The 17,745-nt window shown below is 39.9% G+C and overlaps 1 protein-coding gene across 22 annotated transcripts in view; it reads right to left on the minus strand.

Moving 5' to 3' along the window:
* Positions 1-17,745, minus strand: part of LOC101098061 (maestro heat-like repeat-containing protein family member 1) — a 96,597-nt gene that overhangs the window by 35,695 nt on the left and 43,157 nt on the right. For 17 of the 22 annotated variants that reach the window (XM_023256657.2, XM_045061247.1, XM_023256660.2 and 14 more), the window contains 6 exons: positions 11,219-11,341; positions 10,708-10,860; positions 10,127-10,249; positions 9,681-9,760; positions 8,944-9,079; positions 7,798-7,887 (listed from right to left, as the gene is read on the minus strand). The exons of 1 other annotated variant lie outside the window; for it this stretch is intronic. In XM_023256657.2, the coding sequence (XP_023112425.2) occupies positions 7,798-7,887; positions 8,944-9,079; positions 9,681-9,760; positions 10,127-10,249; positions 10,708-10,860; positions 11,219-11,341 (705 nt within the window). The remainder of the gene's footprint in view (positions 1-7,797; positions 7,888-8,943; positions 9,080-9,680; positions 9,761-10,126; positions 10,250-10,707; positions 10,861-11,218; positions 11,342-17,745) is intronic. 4 more of the 22 variants (XM_045061251.1, XM_045061246.1, XM_045061253.1 and 1 more) reach the window with 2 other exon arrangements.

A 17,745-nucleotide genomic window follows, 5' to 3' on the forward strand; every position in this document is an offset into this window, starting at 1 on the left:
TATTTGCAGATGACATGATACTGTATATAGAAAACCCTTAAGACTCTACCAAAAAAAAAAAACCCTACTAGAACTGATAAATGAATCCAGTAAGGCTGCAGAATACAAAATCAATGTACAGAAATCCATTGCATTTCTATACACTAACAATGAAGCATCAGAAGGAGAAATTAAGAAAAACTCACATTTACAATTGAACCAAAAATAATAAAATACCGAAGAATAAACTTATCCAAGGAGGTAAAAGACCTGTACTCTGAAAACTATAAAATACAGATGAAAGAAATTAAAAACAACACAAACATATGGAAAGATATTCTATGCTTATGTATTGGAAGAACCAACATTGTTAAAATGTCCATACTACTCAAAGCAATCTATAGATTTAATGCAATCCCTATCAAACACTAACAGTATTTTTCACAGAACTAAAACAAATAATCCTGAAATTTATATCAAACCACAAAAGATGCCAAATAGCCAAAGCATGCTTGAAAAAGAAAAATAAAAATTGAAGTATCTTAATTTCAGATTTCAAGTTATACTACAAAGCTGTAGTTATCAAAACAGTATGGTACAGGCACAAAAATAGACACATAGATCAACAAAAGAGAATAGAAAGCCCAGAGATAAGCCCACAATTATACAGTTAATTAATCTTTGACGAAGGAGAAAAGAATATGCAATAGGAAAAAGATAGTCTTTTCAACAAATGGTATTGGGAAAACTGGAGAGCAATGTGGAAAAGAATGAAACTGGACCACTTTCTTATACCATATATAAAAATAAACTCAAAATGGGTTAAGGACCTAAATGTGAGACCTGAATCACAAAAATCCTAGAAGAGAGTACTAGTAGTAATGTCTCTGACGTCAGCTATTACAATATTTTTCTAGATATGTCTCCTGAGGCAATGGAAACCAAAGCAAAATTAAACTATTGGGACTATACCAACAAAACAAAACAAAACACAAACAAAAAACAAAACAACCTTCTCCACAGCAAAGGAAACAATCAAGAAAACTAAAAAGCAACTTGTGGAATGGGAGAAGACATTTGCAAATTACATATCTGATAAAAGGTTAGTCTCCAAAATTTATAAAGAACTTATACAACTTGATACATACAAAAAACAAATAATCCAATGAAAACTGGGCAGAAGACATGAACAGACATTTCCCCAAAGAAAACATGTAGATGGCCAACAGACACATGAAAAGATGCTCAAATCACTCATCATTAGTGAAATGCAACTTAAAACTACAATGAGATATTACCTCACACCTGTCAAAATGACTCAAATCAAAAAGACAAGGGGTGCCTGGGTGGCTCAGTCAGTTAAGTGTCCAACTTGGGCTCAGGTCATGATCTCACGATTCCTGAGTTTGAGCCCCTCATCGGCTCTATGCTGACAGCTCGGGGCCTGGAGCCTGCTTCGGATTCTATGTCTCCCTCTCTCTGCCTCTCACCTGCTCATTCTCTCTCTCTCAAAAATAAATACATATTTTTAAAAATTAAAAAAAAAAGACTAGAGACAACAAGTGTTGGTGAAGCAAGGAACTCTCAAGTACTGTTGGTAGGAATGCAAATGGAGGTAGCCACTGTGGGAAACAATATGAAGATTCCTCAAAAAACTAAAACTAGAACTAACCTACAATCCAGTAATTACAACTGGGTATTTACCCCCAAATTACAAAAACACTAATGCAAAAGGATATATACACCCTTATATTTATTACAGTATTATTTACAATAGCCAAATTATGGACATAGCCCAAGTGTCCATCAATAGATGAGTGGATATAGAAAATGTACGTGTATATGTATATGTATATGTATATGTATATGTATATGTATATGTATGTGTGTATTCACACACACACACAATGAAATATTATTCAGCTGTAAAAAAGAATGAAATCTTGCTATTTGTAACAACATGGATGATCTAGAGTGTATAATACTAACCAAATTAAGTCAGTCAGAGAAAGGTAAATACCATATGATTTCACTCATACATGGACTTTAAGAAACAAAATGAGCAAAGGAAAAAAGAGAGATAAACCAAATAACAGACTCTTAGCTATAGAGAACAAACAGATGCACACCAGAGGAGAGGTGAGTAGGGGGATGGGTGAAACAAGTGAAGGGAATTAAGAGTATACTTCTCTTGATGAGAACTGATTAACATATAGAAGTGAATCACTATATTGTATACCTGAAACTATTATAACAATGTATGATAACTATACTAAGTTAAAATAAAATCAAAAGGAGAAAGGTTTCAAATTAAAAATCTAAGTTTCTACTTTAAAAAAAACCTAGATAAAGTGAAATAAATTCAAAGCTAACGGAAGAAAATACTACAGATAATAGCATCAAAGAATAAAATCATAAACAAAAACATAAAGATATGAAGAAAATTAATAGAGAAAAAATGAAACAAAAAGTGGTTCTTCAAGGAGGGCAATAAAACTGATAAACTTCTAGAAAGATGGACAGAAGTAAAAAGAGAAAAGGCACAATAATGAAAGAAAGTTCACATTAAGAGCATAATAAGAGAATATTACAAACAACTTTCACATAAATTCAATAATTTAGATGAAATGGAAATGGACCAATTTTTCAAAAACTAAAACTCCCAAAAATGAAACAGATAACCTGAATAGTCCAAAACTATTTTTTAAATTGAATGCATAGTTTAAATACTTCCCCAAAAAAGAAATCTCTAAGTCAAGATGTTTTCAATGGTGAATTCTACCAAATACTTAAAAAGGAAATAACATAGATTATACATAGTCTCTTCCAAAAGATAGAAGAAGATGCACTACCTAGCTCATTTTATGAGGCCAATCTTAAATTGATAACAATATCAGACAAAGACAACAAAAAAGGAAAACCATAAGTCTGTCCCTCAGGAACATAGATACAAAAATTCTCAACAAAATATTAGCAAATTAAATCCAATAAAATACAAAAAAAAAATAATACACCATGACAAAATGCAATTTATTCTGGGAACACAAGACTGCTTCAACACTTGAAAATCAATCTAATCTTCTATATTAATAGTCTAAAGAAGAAAATCAACATGATCATATCAATTGATACAGAAAGAGAATTTCACAGAATTCAGCATCTATTCATACTAAAATTTTTCAGCAAACTAGGAACAGAAGCAAACTTCCTAACCTCATAAATGGCACCTACAAAAAAATCTATAGCAAATATCATACTTAGTAGTGTATAACTGAATGCCTTCCCACCAAGACTAGAAATAAGGCAAGGATGTCTACTCTTAGCACTCCTATTCAATGTCATACTGGAAGTCCTAGCTAGTGCAATAAGGCATGAAAGTGAAATAAAAGGTATAAGATTTGAAATGAAGAAATAAAATTGTGCCTATTTATAAACAAGATGATTTCTACATAGAGAACTCCAAGGAATCCATATACCAAAAAAGTTCTAGAATACAAGTCAGTATTCAAAACTCAACTGAATTTCTATATGCTAACAATGAACAATTGAAAACTAAAAATTTTAAATAGTTGCAATTACAGTATCTCCTCAGAATGAAATACTTAGGTATATACAGGTTCTTCATGCTGAAAACTACAAAATGCTAGTGATTGAAAAAGAAGATCTAATAAATAAAGAGACATAACATGTTCATGGATTAGAAGACTCAACATAATAAAGCTTTCCATTTTTCCCAATGAATCTATGGATGTAATGCAACTCTATAAAAATCCAGCAGGATGTTTTATAGATATAGACAAGTTGATTCTAAATTAATATGCAAAGGTAAAAAGAAGAAGAAAGAGAAATTACATTATACAATTTTAAGACTTACTCTGAAGCTAGATTAATCAAGACAATGTGGTATTGGTAAAGGAATAGACACAGAAGTTAATAGAACAGAATACAGAGTCCAGAAATAGATCTATGCAAATATGGCCAATTGATTGTGACAAACATGTAAAGGCAATTCAATATATAAAGGATAGTATTAGAAGAACTGAACTTTCATGTGCAAAAAAATTGAACTTCAACCTAAAGCTCATACATTATACAAAAATTAATTCAAAATGGATCATAGATTTAAAGTAAAATGTAAAACTAAAAAGCTGTTAAAAGAAAACATGGAAGAAAATATTCATGACTTAGTTCTTAGACATGACACCAGTCATGATTCCACAGAGAAAAAAATATAAAATGGACTTCATCAAAATTTAGAATTTTTGGGGGCGCCTGGGTGGCTCAGTAGGTTAAGCGTCCTACTTGGCTCAGGTCACGATCTCACGGTCCATGAGTTCGAGCCCTGCGACGGGCTCTGGGCTGATGGCTCAGAGCCTGGAGCCTGCTTCCGATTCTGTGTCTCCCTCTCTCTCTGCCCCTCCCCCATTCATGCTCTGTCTCTCTCTGTCTCAAAAATAAATAAACGTTAAAAAAAAATTTTTTTTAAATATAGAATTTTTGCTCTGTGAAAGACCCTGTCAAGGGAATGAAAAGACAAGCTACACATAGCAAACCATAGATATGACAAGGGACTTTTATCTAAAATATATAAACAACTCTCAAAACTCAACAGTAAGAAAACAATCCCATTGGAAAATGGGCAAAAGACATGAACTGACATTTCACCAAAGATGTATATAGCAAATATGCACATGAAAATATGTTCAACATCATTAGCCATAAGGGAAACATAAATTAAAACCACAGTGAGGTAAAATTTAAAAATTATACCAAGGATTTTATTTTCCAGCAAGGATGGGAAGAAACTAGACATCTCATACATTGTTGGTAAAAACATAAAATGGTTCAGTCACTCTGAGAAATAGTTTGGTAATTTCAGATAAGACTAAACATGTACTCACCATGACTCAGCAATTACACTCTGGAATATTTATCCCAAACAGTGAAAATGTATATTCACACAAAAGACTGTACATGAATATTTACAGGAGTTTTTTTCATAATTGTCAAAAACTGGAAACTACCCAAATGTCTTTCAATGGGTGAACGGCTAAACAAACTCTAGTATCCATACCACGGAATACTACTCAGCAATAAAAAGGAATAAACTAATGATGCAGACAACAACTTAAAGGATCTTAAGAGCATTAAGCTAAATGAAAGAAGGCAATCTCATAAAATTTCATATACTATTTGATTCCATGTGCTTAACATCCTCAAAATTACAAAATTACAGAGATGGAAAACAGATTAATGGTTTCCAGGGAACAGGGACAAAGCGGGAGAAGATGTGACTATAAAGCGGCAGTACAAGAGTTTCTTTTAGTGAGGGAACATCGTATATCATGATGGTGGTGGTGGTGGTTTCACAATTTATACGTGAGATCAAATCTCATAGAACACACAAATAAGTATGTGTAAAAACTGGCCAAAACTGAGTAAAGTCTGTAGTCAAGCAGTAATATACCGACAATTCCCTGGTTTCGATAGTTATTACTGTTATATACAATGTCACCATTAGGGGAAGCAGGGTAAAGTATTCAAGGGCCTATATGTACTATTTTTTGCTACTTCCAATGAATCAACAATCATTACAAAATAAAGTTAAGAAGAAAACTAGCAGTAGGGCGCCTGGGTGGCTCAGGCGTTTAAGCATCCCACTTTGGCTCAGGTCAGGCTCAGGTCATGTTCTCAGTTTACAAGTTCCAGTCCCATGTTGGGCTCTGTGCTGACAGCTTAGAGCTTGGAGCCTGCTTCAGATTCTGTGTCTCCCTCTCTCTCTGCCTTTCCCCCTCTCACATTCTGTGTGTGTGTGGTGTGTGTGTGTGTGTGTGTGTGTGTGTGTGTGTGTGTGTTTCAAAAATAAATAATCATTTAAAATTTTTTTAAAAAGAAGAAAAGTAACAGCAAAATGATTGGAAACAGCCCAATGTCCGTCCATAGGGAACTGGTTGAGTAAATTATAGTACATCCACACAATGTATAAAACCTCAAAGAAAATAAGGACTGTATCTGTGAACTGATTGTGGATAAGAGAAAAAAGTAAGATCCAGAGCAGTGGATAAAATGTGCTACCTACAGCACAAGAAAGGCAGGAAAATAATAATAATATATCATAAACACAGGTTTGCTTATTTTCACAATAAGAAAGACAGGAAGGTCAAACCAGAAGCCATTAAAAATGGTTATCTACAGGGGATAAGTGGGAATGAGGTTAAGAGAATCAGAGTAGGAGCAAGAATTCTTTGCATGAAACATTATAAAGTTTTAAGTTTTATTCTCTTCAATTAAATAAAAGAAAGGAAGCCCTAAAATTTAACACAAACAAGTTTAAATTATCCCAATTTGATAATATAATCATATAGAAAATAATTATTTCAAGTAGCTTTTGAGCACAATAGTCTGACTATATTCCTTAGTGATCTATATTTTGACAACAAAAGAAACTACAAAGAAATTTTGAACCTCATGTGGTAGCTGGGGAACAGGCTATTAGGAGAAGGCCAAAATATGATGACAATAGTATAAAGTAAATCAAATCAATTAAAAGACAAAATTTATTTTTTATTTTTATTTTTTAAATATAATTTATTGTCAAGTTAGCTAACATACAGTGTATACAGTGTGCTCTTGGCCCAGTGCTCATCCCAACAAATGCCCTCCTTAATGCCCATCACCCATTTGCCCCACTCCCCTATTCCCCCCATCAACCTTCAGTTTGTTCTCTGTATTTAAGAGTCTCTTCTGGTTTGTCTTCCTCTCTGTTTGAAACTATTTTTCCCCCATTCCTTCCCCCATGGTCCTCTGTTAAGTTTCTCAAATTCCACATATGAGTGAAAACATGATATCAAAAGACAAACAAATTTTAAATGAGCAGATGAGCCAAGCACTTTGTAAACATTATCTCATTCAGTTATCAAAATGACTATGTTAACTACTGTCATCTCATTTTCCAGGAGAAAACCGAGGCAGATGGAAGTTAAATAATTCCCCAAGGCTATACTGTTAAGAGCAGAATCAGAATCTGGAATTGCAGCATATGGCAGTCAAGAGCCCATGCTTTTAACCTTTAGCTCCCATGAGGGAGCAGAGGGAGCTGAGAAAGACGACCACAGCAATGACTGAAGGGGAAGAAAGAAGAAGAAAAAGATGTCCTCCAAAGAGCAGACCAATGTTATCTGGATCCTAGCTCTGGTTATCCTTTCCCTAAAAGGTCTGAATCCAACCTTCATCCTCAGACCTCTTACTTTTCCCCCCAACTGTTCTGCTGTTCTATTCCCAACTGTACTGCGTTGATAGAGTCCCCCCCACCAAATTCATGTGCACCCAGAACATCAGAATGTGACCTTGTTTGGAAAATAGTCACTGGCAGATGAACTCAAGTAAAGGTGAGTGCATATTGGATTTGGATTTGGATAGGCCCTAATCTTATGACTCCTGTCCTTATTAAGAAGAAAAGACAGAGAAACATACACACACACACACACACACACACACACACACACACACACACATATCCTCCTGCACCCCACAAATGCCCTGTGAAAATGGAGGCAGAGATTGTAATGGTAGGTCTATAAACCAAGGGACACCATGGGCCACCAGGAATCACCAAAAGCTAGGAGGGATGCATGGAACAGGTTGTCCCTCAGAGCCTCCAGTAGAAACCAACCCTGCTGATACCTTGATTTTGGACTTCCAGCCTTTACAACTGTGAAAGAATATATTTCTGTTGTTTGAAGCTACTCAGTTGTGGTACTTTGTTATGGCAGCCCTAGAAAACCAATACACCAACTTCAGGGGCTCCTTCCCACTGACCTCCAAACAGTACTGGATCTGAGAAGGCATCTCAACAATAAGTGTCTCCATTAGCCTTAGGAGGGATTGAAGGGTCTCCATGAGCAAATCCTGAGGGAGAAAAGAGAGATCTCAAAGACTTGCTGAGATATCAGTCCCACCCCTCCTTCTAAACTTAGCTCAGTGCTCCAGCTCTCCCAGGAAGCCTTCCTTGAGAAGTTCTGCTCTGCAAGTTTCCCCCTAACATTTCAAGTGCCACTTGTCCATTACTAACTTGAAGAAATTTTTCTGTTGTTTTCAGCAGAGCACAAATATCTGCTTGATACACGGTTTGTCCTAGTGGATGGGGAGATCCCAGCTTGCCCTAAACATGGGGAAATCCTGTCAAAACCTTCCCTCTCTAACCAGAGCTACACTGAATAAGGCCTCATGGGGGTACAAGCATAGGAAACCGACCTCAGCTTTCTCTGTATGTACCAGTCCTTCCTTCATAACATAAATAAATATGAACTGACAAAGAAGGACCACCAGACATCTGATGAAAAGGCCCAACTAAACAAATAGACCAAATGGTCCTAAAGAAAACCAAACTAATTCAGTAAGTAATAGAAACCTTTATTTTTAAAAATTCTTATTAATATCCTCAAAAAAAAAAGAAGCAGGAGATTGTGGTATCAGTAAAACAAGAACAATCAGTCAAAATAAAGGAGTAATCAGAGAACATGAAAGAATTCCTAGGAACTAAACATATAAATGCAAATTGGAAAACTGAATCCCTCTTCCTTCCTTCAAGGAAACACTACAGACCCTGTGGGAAATGGACTCAGCTCTCTTGCTGACTCTCTGAACTTATTTACCCATGGGCCTTTAGTAAAATCACGTTTGAAACCTTCCCGTCTGGTTTCAATTGTACAACAGTAAAAGGTAAAGAATTGAGTGTCTGCATCTGGGCCAGAATATTAAAGTGGTGACAGTGGCAATCAATGAGTGCTCTCAAGAAGGAAGTACTTCTCATGAGTAGTGTTCAGACTATATGACCTAGTAATCTCTGATGATTACCATGTTTTTATCAAAGAGGTCCTTACATATAACTGCTGAACTTATACTTCTCATCCTCTCAAAAGTAAAAAATAAAAACAAAGAGACAAACATCAAAGAGTTAATTACTTCAGTGGCCTGGGCTTCCTGGGAACTGGATGCCTCCTTCTGCAAATCCTCTGTGGATGGCAGGCATAGCACACTCTGAAAGCACGTTTGGAGTAGCTCTGTTCTTTCTTCCACCTCTGTGAGGGGATGGAGCTTCCTAAGATCCAGGAGGAAGGTGCAAAAATGTAACCAGAGAGTAATGGCCAGGAATAACAGCTGAGGAAAATAAGAGAGAGGTGGTGGAGACAGAGGGAGAGGTGGGAGAAAGAAGATACCAAAAGAAAAGGTAACCAAAAGAAGAAAAGGAGGAAACAGTAAGAAAAGTTTTAAAATGCCAGGAATATGGAAAGAAAGGGATAAAGGGAAAGAGGAACTATTACAGAAAAGGGTACTAATATTTGGGGATGATATATTACTGTTTGGTTCCCCGGATATTTTGAGGGAATGGGGGAGGCAGTCAGTGATGGAGATGGTGATGTTTAGTCAGGGACATCCCTGTGAGCAGAAGAAAGACTGGACCAGAAACAACAGCAAGTGCCTATGGAAGATGGGAGAGGTGGTCTCTGCCACATGCTCCAAAAATCCCATCCAAAAAATCTTGGTAAAAAGAGGTGGCATACATTGTCCAACAGATGTCTACAACTGCCTGGGGCCCCCATACTAAAAGCAGAGCAGAAAATAAGGTGGGGATAGATTAGGGAATAAAGAACTGAAATCCAGTCAGAGGAAGGAGGACAGAATGGCTGGAACATTGTTACCTGAAGTTAGTGATGAAGTTCATTGCCCTCTGCCTAATGGAACTGGAGATGGAATTCAATGGCTCCTCCCTGATTAACTCCTGTAACACACCCACCCCAATCCCCCACCCCAGAGAACAAGAGGATGTGAATATATCTTTCTTGCCTTCCTCCCCCTCCTCCCACCCAGGCTGTATTCACAGGAAACTGGGACCTAGAATTTTCAGAGACTTCCAAAGACTCTGAAGGATAGCACATCTCTCCTACTCCCAACCATACCTTCCCCACAGCACTCACCCCTACCTTGAGAATGGGAAAGGGAACAATAAGGTAGGAAAAAACAACCAGAAAATCTGGACTTTTATCCTCCAGGCCTAGTCTAGGAGCACTGCCAATGGTTTCCATGAAGAGGACCCATCCTCCCTCCTCTGTGCATTTCTACCTCCATCCTCCTGAGTTGTACTTACCATCATAAAGGTTACAATTTCTATTTTCTGAGGGAACTTGAATTGAAAGGCCATGGGCTGGCTGCTCAAGATGTTTATTAGCTTGGTCAGGGCATCCAGGTACTCCAGCTTCAGGTTCTTATCCTGAACCAACCAGTATACTCAGAGATTTCCAAGGTAGGAATGATCCTGGGGCAAGGGAAAACTACCTACACAAAATCTGGGAGATGAGGTGCTAAGGCTTCCTTAGGCTAAAACCCTGCATCTTCCTTCTGAGGGCAGCTTAGGAAAGCAAAGCTCCCAAAGCTTCCATGTCTCTTAAGTTATTGTCTTTTTACCAAATAAGTTCTTCCGAAGGATGTCTAGTTGGATGGTAAATGAATAGGGAATGAGAAAGGTTTCTTTTCCTACCCTAGGGATATATGCTCTGAACAAATGGCAAAGGCAGAAAAATTATTTGGGGCTCCCTCTTACCTCCCCTGAAACAACTGTGATCGCCCCACCCCCGAGTTCCATTCAAGGCCAGGCATCATTTTCTTGGAGGGGAAGGGCCAAAAAAGGCAGGGATGGGACACTGGAGAAGTGGAGAAAGCAGGAAGTACCTTTTCTACAATACAGTTGCGGTAGTGTTGCAGGACAATGGCCAGGATGTCATCTAAATGCATGAAGATGGCTCCCTTGCTCTCTGAAATAATCTTGCTATAGCTTAAGTAGATGATGTTACAGACCAGCCCCCATTCCCTTTGCTGATGTTCCTGTAGGGGGAAGGGGGAAACTTGCCTTCTCTTCATCTTATCCTCCTTGGCTGATGGGGAAATGGAGGTTCAGAGAGGAATGGATTGCCTGCATCACACGGAAGGGAAGATGGGGCTGTGGAATGGTGAACATCTGGGAGGAAGGTGGTGCAGCTGGTGATACCAGGGCCTGATTCACGGCATAAAGGAGCACGGGAAAGGGACAAGAGGATGAAACTTCCCCACAGTTGGCTGGAGGGAAATAGAAACATTTATAGGTGGGTCAGCACACCTCAGAGAAGTGGGGAGTCTGGGGTGACAGGGATGCCTTGGAAGGCTTTGTGTGGGAGGTTGGCAGAGCTCCCAGGAATGCCATCACCTTCATCAGTTTGAGGATGGATGATGAGTTCTTGTCAGTGAGTATAGCACTATATGCTTGCAGTTGGTCCAGGGTTACCTTCAGATGTTTCATGGACACGATACTGAGCGCCACAGCAATGCCCTGTAATAGGAATAGCCTCAACCTCATGCCACAGCTCAAAGTGAGCCAGAACTTTATGTTCTCCCAGAACTATAGATTTAGAGAGAGGAAGAGAGAGGAATGGGAAAGAAAATAAATGGAAGGAAAATTTGGTCCCTCTGATTCAACATTTATTTATTTTTGGGACAGAGAGAGACAGAGCATGAACGGGGGAGGGGCAGAGAGAGAGGGAGACACAGAATCGGAAACAGGCTCCAGGCTCTGAGCCATCAGCCCAGAGCCCGACGCGGGGCTCGAACTCACGGACCGCGAGATCGTGACCTGGCTGAAGTCAGACGCTCAACCAACTGCGCCACCCAGGCGCCCCTGGTTCCTCTGATTCAAATTACTTAAAATCAAGGGGGAGAACCAAAGTCCATACAAGAAATAATTTAAGAAGCAAATTACAAGAAACAGACTCTTAACTATAGAGAACAAACTGATGGTTACCAGAGTGGAGGTGGGTGGGAGGATGGGGGAAATAAGGGATGGGGATTAGAGAGTACGGTTATCATGATGGGGGAAAAAAAGAACTCTAAAAGATGATTGATTGATTGATTGATTGATTGATAGAGTGGCACAGAGTTTATAAAAATTCAGGAGTCCTCATTTTTGTATTTTTCATACTAATTGACAACATCCAGAAAAGCCCTTCCTGAATATCATGGAGCAGAGGAACACCCCCCACACATACCCTGCCATAATATTTATGAACTGTGGGCCCTCATATATACATGAATTCATTTGTGGATTCAGTAGAGTTTTGGTGCCTAAGGCATGGGGGTGGGGAAGCAAATTAACTCAGATTATGAAAAATTAGAGTCACAGATTTACAAAATCTTGGGATTATCAAATCCAACATTGCAGAACAGAAAATACTTACATGCACTAGTAATTCAGAGAAGGGTGGTAAGGAGGGGGCAAAGGGGAAGAACAAATCCAAGGCACATTATTGACAGGATTGGATGGATAATCAGAAAAGAAACAGAAGAGAGAGACAACTAACAGACAGTGCCAATATTTCTAACCCTGAATAACAGGAAACAGCAATAACTGACCAATAATGGGAAGGTGGAAAAGGGGGGCCTGTCTAGAGTTGGGGAGAGAGGAATGAGGAACGTCCTGCATGTGTTTTGTAGGACATAGTAGAAGGACAACTAAGTGAAAATGCTATCAGTGGTTAGTGGATCTGGGAACAGATGACTGAGTGAGAGACAAGAGCAAGGGAAACTTGGGGATTCTATAATTCCTGCCAGGAACAGCATTTAATTTAAATCCCTCTGCCTCATAACAGGCCCTTTGACTTAAGTGTCAGCCAAGTGTCTTCCAGAGCTTATTCAACAAGGATATCTGGGCACAGAGCTAAAGGAACATCTAACACAGACAAGCAGGTGCCAGCTATTTGCCAACTGGCTTGTTTATGCAGGACAGGCCACCGTTAAGATTCTGCAGTAGAGGAGGCAGAGTGACAGGGACCTGGGGACAGTTACAGTTGCTCCAGGACACAGATCTTCAAGAAAGGCTGAAGTATTAGTGGGACTTACAGACTTTTGACCTCCAAGTAGATGAAGGGAAAATTTTACCTAGTTGTAAAGCAGGGACTAGTTGAACATCAGAAAGGGGGTTTATTCTGTCCCTCTTCTTAGGCCATCCCTTATCCATGGCTTCCAGTCATCCTGGTCATTCATCATCATCATCATCATCATCATCATCATCATCATCATTATCCATCATCATCTTCTTCATCACTGACATCATCAGAGTATTTACTGCTTAGTTTTTACCAAACTTAACACATGCTATCTTACTGATCCTAACCCTAAATATTTGAGGTAAATATTACCAATCCTATTTTACAGAAAGGGACAATATAATTGTTCCCTAACGTAGCCATCCAGCCCAGATCTGAGCTCCAGATCTACATGGCTACTGAACATCTCCACCTGGCTATGCCAAGGGCACCCTTTTCTCTCCTGATCAAAAACTGAATGCATCATCTTCCTCCCCATTTTGCCCTGCATTCCTGGTTTCAGTGAAGGATACTATTATCCTCCCAGCTGACCATGCCAGAAACCCAGGAAACATCCTGAACATCCTCTTCCCTCTTATCTTTATCCTTTGTATCCAGTCTGTCCCCAGGTGGCAGCAGAGGGGTCATTTTCACTTCCCGTCAAAGAATTCTGCATTCCAGTCCCACCACACGACTAACAGTTCTGTAGACATGCCCCCAAAAGTTCTTGCTCCTGAGTCTTGTCTTGGAATATTATGTCAAGTGAGAATACCCACTTCACTCCTTCTCCTAATCTAGACCCAACTAGCCCAAGTCCCCACCACCCCACACAGCCACTGTATGTCTCTGTGACCACTCATGTAAGGCTATTCTGTGTAGTCAGCTGTTTTCTTCCTATATGTGTCTGTCTCTTCAACGATACTGTTTGCATCTTGGGTTTGGTAAATACCTGATGATATAGTCATGATGATGGTGGATGCTCTGAGAATCTGGCAGGGAAGAGGCATTGGAGAGGGGAGGCCTGAGAACATGGGTACCAACTCTACCAGTAACCAACACCTAGAGAGTGCTTGTGTGCCAGGCATTGTTCTAGGAGCTTTTATATATTTAATCCTTAAAACCATCCTTTGACACACATACTCTGTGGTATTCCCACCAAAATACATAATCTAAACCTAATCATGAAGAAATATGAGACAAACCAAAAATGCCATATATTCTACAAAATAAATGGTCTATACATTTAAAATGCCACGACTGCCTTTCGCATCTTTCCCAGACCCACTCCCTGTGGAGAGATTCTCTTCCCCCTTTGCCCCCTGTCTGGGCTACATCTGGCAGGAGGCTTCTTGGAAGTTGACACATCATCCCTAGGTACAAAGGAATCAGATTTCAGGAAGATCAATTCAAATATTTGTTTGGCATTTAAAGGAATTTCAAGAAAGTTGTTACAGCAAATACTTGGCACACAGGAAGAGACAAGCGACACGCACTCAGAGACTCAGAAAAAACTTTCTTTCACACCAGTGCCAGCCCAGCAGAGTCCTCTCCAAAGGTTGAGCCCCCCAGCCCTGGTGCTAGCCTACTTTTATGCCTGACCAGCTTTCAGGGCTGAATGAGTGCCCAATTTGCCCTTTAAAACCACCTCAGCCAGACGAGGGAGGAAGATGGCGACGTAGGAGGACACTGGGCTCACCGCAACCTGCTGATCACTCAGATTCCACCCACACCTGCCTAAATAACCCAAATAACCACCAGAAGACTAGCAGAACAGATTCTCCAGAGCCAAGCATAGACGAGAGGCCCACAGAATTGGGTAGGAAGGGCGGAGAGGTGATGCGCACTACACAGACTGGAGGGAGGGAGCTGGGGCAGAGGGGCAGCCCGCCGGCCAAGCAGAGCCCCTGAGGCTGGCTTGCAAAAGTGGAGGGGCCAGACGGAGTGTGTTCTGACAGCAAGCGGGACTTGACATCTGGAAGGTTATAAGTTAACAGCTCTGCTCAGAGAGCGGGAGGGCTGGAGGACAACGGGAGGGAGAGCTGTTGAGCCCCAGATGACAGAGCTCAGCTTGGTGGGGAACAAAGGCACTTGCCAGCGCCATCTCCCTCGCCCATCCCCCAGCCAAAATCCCAAAGGGAACCAGTTCCTGCCAGGGAACTTGCTTGCACCGCGCAAACACCCAAGGCTGTGCTTCTGCGGATACATCCCTCCTGCGGGTCTGACTCCCTCCCAGTGCCACAGGGCCCCTCCTGAAGTGGATCACTGAAGGAAAAGTGAGCTGAGCCTGCCCCTCCTACCCCTGTGCACCTTGCTGATCTACCCCAGCTAATACGCCAGATCCCCAGCACCACAAGCCTGGCAGTGTGCAAGTAGCCCAGATGGGCCACGCCACCCCACAGTGAATCCTGCTCCTAGGAGAGGGGAAGAGAAGGTACACACCAGTCTGACTGTGGCCCCAGCAGTGGGCTGGGGGCAGACATTAGGTCTGACTGCAGCCCCGCCCACCAACGCAAGTTTTTCAAGAGAGCACAGGGGAAGTGCCCTGCAGTTCCACACCACTCCAGGGACTATTCAAAATGACAAAATGGAAGAATTCCCCTCAAAAGAATCTCCAGGAAATAGCGACAGCTAACGAACTGATCAAAAACAATTTAAACAATATAACAGAAAGTGAATTTAGAATAATAGTCATAAAATTAATTGCTGAGCTTGAAAACAGTATAGAAGACGGCAGAGAATCTATTGCTACAGAGATCAAGGGACTAAGGAACAGCCAGGAGGAGCTAAAAAATGCTATTAATGAGCTGCAAAATAAAATGGAGGCAACCACAGCTTGGATTGAAGAGGCAGAGGAGAGAATAAGTGAACTAGAAGATAAAATTATGGAAAAAGAAGAAGCTGAGAAAAAGAGAGATAAAAAAATCCACGAGTATGAGGGGAAAATTAGAGAACTAAGTGATGCACTAAAGAGAAATAATCTACACATAATTGGTATTCCAGAGGAGGAAGAGAGAGGGAAAGGTGCTGAAGGTGTACTTGAAGAAATAATAGCTGAGAACTTCCCTGATCTGGGGAAGGAAAAAGGCATTGAAATCCAAGAGGCACAGAGAACTCCCTTCAGATGTAACTTGAATCGATCTTCTGCACGACATATCATAGTGAATACAAGGATAAAGGAATACAAGAATCATAGTGATACAAGGATAAAGAGAAAATTCTGAAAGCAGCTAGGGATAAACGTCCTCTAACATATAAAGGGAGACCAATAAGACTCGTGATGGACCTCTCTACTGAAACTTGGCAGGCCAGAAAGGAATGTCAGGAAATCTTCAATGTGATGAACAGAAAAAATATGCAGCCGAGAATCCTTTATCCAGCAAGTCTGTCATTTAGAATAGGAGAGATAAAGGTCTTCCCAAACAAACAAAAACTGAAGGAATTCGTCACCACTAAACCAGCCCTACAAGAGATCCTAAGGGGGATCCTTTGAGACAAAGTACCAGAGACATCGCTACAAGCATGAAACCTACAGACATCACAATGACTCTAAACCCATATCTTTCTATAATAACACTGAATGTAGGGAAGCCTGGGTGGCTCAGTCAGTTGAGCATCCGACAGCTCAGGTCAGGATCTCGCGGACTGTGAGTTCAAGCCCCACATCGGGCTCTGTGCTGACAGCTCAGAGCCTGGAGCCTGCTTCAGATTCTGTGTCTCCCTCTCTCTCTGTCCCTCCCCTGCTCACATTCTGTCTCTCTCTCTCTCTCTCAAAAATAAAGATTAAAAAAATTTAAAAAAAAATAACACTGAATGTAAATGGACTAAATGCGCCAATCAAAAGACATAGGGTATCATAATGGATAAAAAAAACAAGACCCATCTATTTGCTGTCTATGAGAGACTCACATTAGACCTGAGGACACCTTCAGATTGAAAGTGAGGGGATGGAGAACTATTTATCATGCTACTGGAAGTCAAAAGAAAGCTGGGGTAGCCATACTTATATCAGACAAACTAGACTTTAAATTAAAGGCTGTAACAAGAGATGAAGAAGGGCATTATATAATAATTACAGGGTCTATCCATCAGGAAGAGCTAACAATTATAAATGTCTATGCGCTGAATATGGGAGCCCCCAAATATATAAAACAATTACTCACAAACATAAGTAACCTTATTGATAAGAATGTAGTAATTGCAGGGGACTTCAATACCCCACTTACAACAATGTATATATCATCTAGACACATGGTCAATAAAGAAACAAGGGCCCTGAATGATACATTGGATCAGATGGACTTGACATATATATTTAGAACTCCGCATCCCAAAGCAACAAAATATACTTTCTTCTCAAGTGCACATGGAACATGCTCCAAGATAGATCACATACTGGGTCACAAAACAGCCCTTCATAAGTATAGAAGAATTGAGATCATAGCATGCATACTTTCAGACCACAATGCTATGAAGCTTGAAATCAACCACAGGAAAAAGTCTGGAAAACCTCCAAAAACGTGGAGGTTAAAGAACACCCTACTAAAGAATGAATGGGTCAACCAGGCAATTAGAGAAGAAATTAAAAAATATATGGAAACAAATGAAAATGAAAATACAACAATCCAAACGCTTTGGGATGCAGCGAAGGCAGTCCTGAGAGGAAAATACATTGCAATCCAGGCCTATCTCAAGAAACAAGAAAAATCCCAAATACAAAATCTAACAGCACACCTAAAGGAAATAGAAGCAGAACAGCAAATACACCCTAAACCCAGCAGAAGAAGAGAAATAATAAAGATCAGAGCAGAAATAAACAATATAGAATCTAAAAAAAAACTGTAGAGCAGATCAAAGAAACCAAGAGTTGGTTTTTTGA

This window comes from Felis catus, chromosome B4 (genome assembly GCF_018350175.1).
Source record: "Felis catus isolate Fca126 chromosome B4, F.catus_Fca126_mat1.0, whole genome shotgun sequence".
NCBI lineage: Eukaryota > Metazoa > Chordata > Mammalia > Carnivora > Felidae > Felis > Felis catus.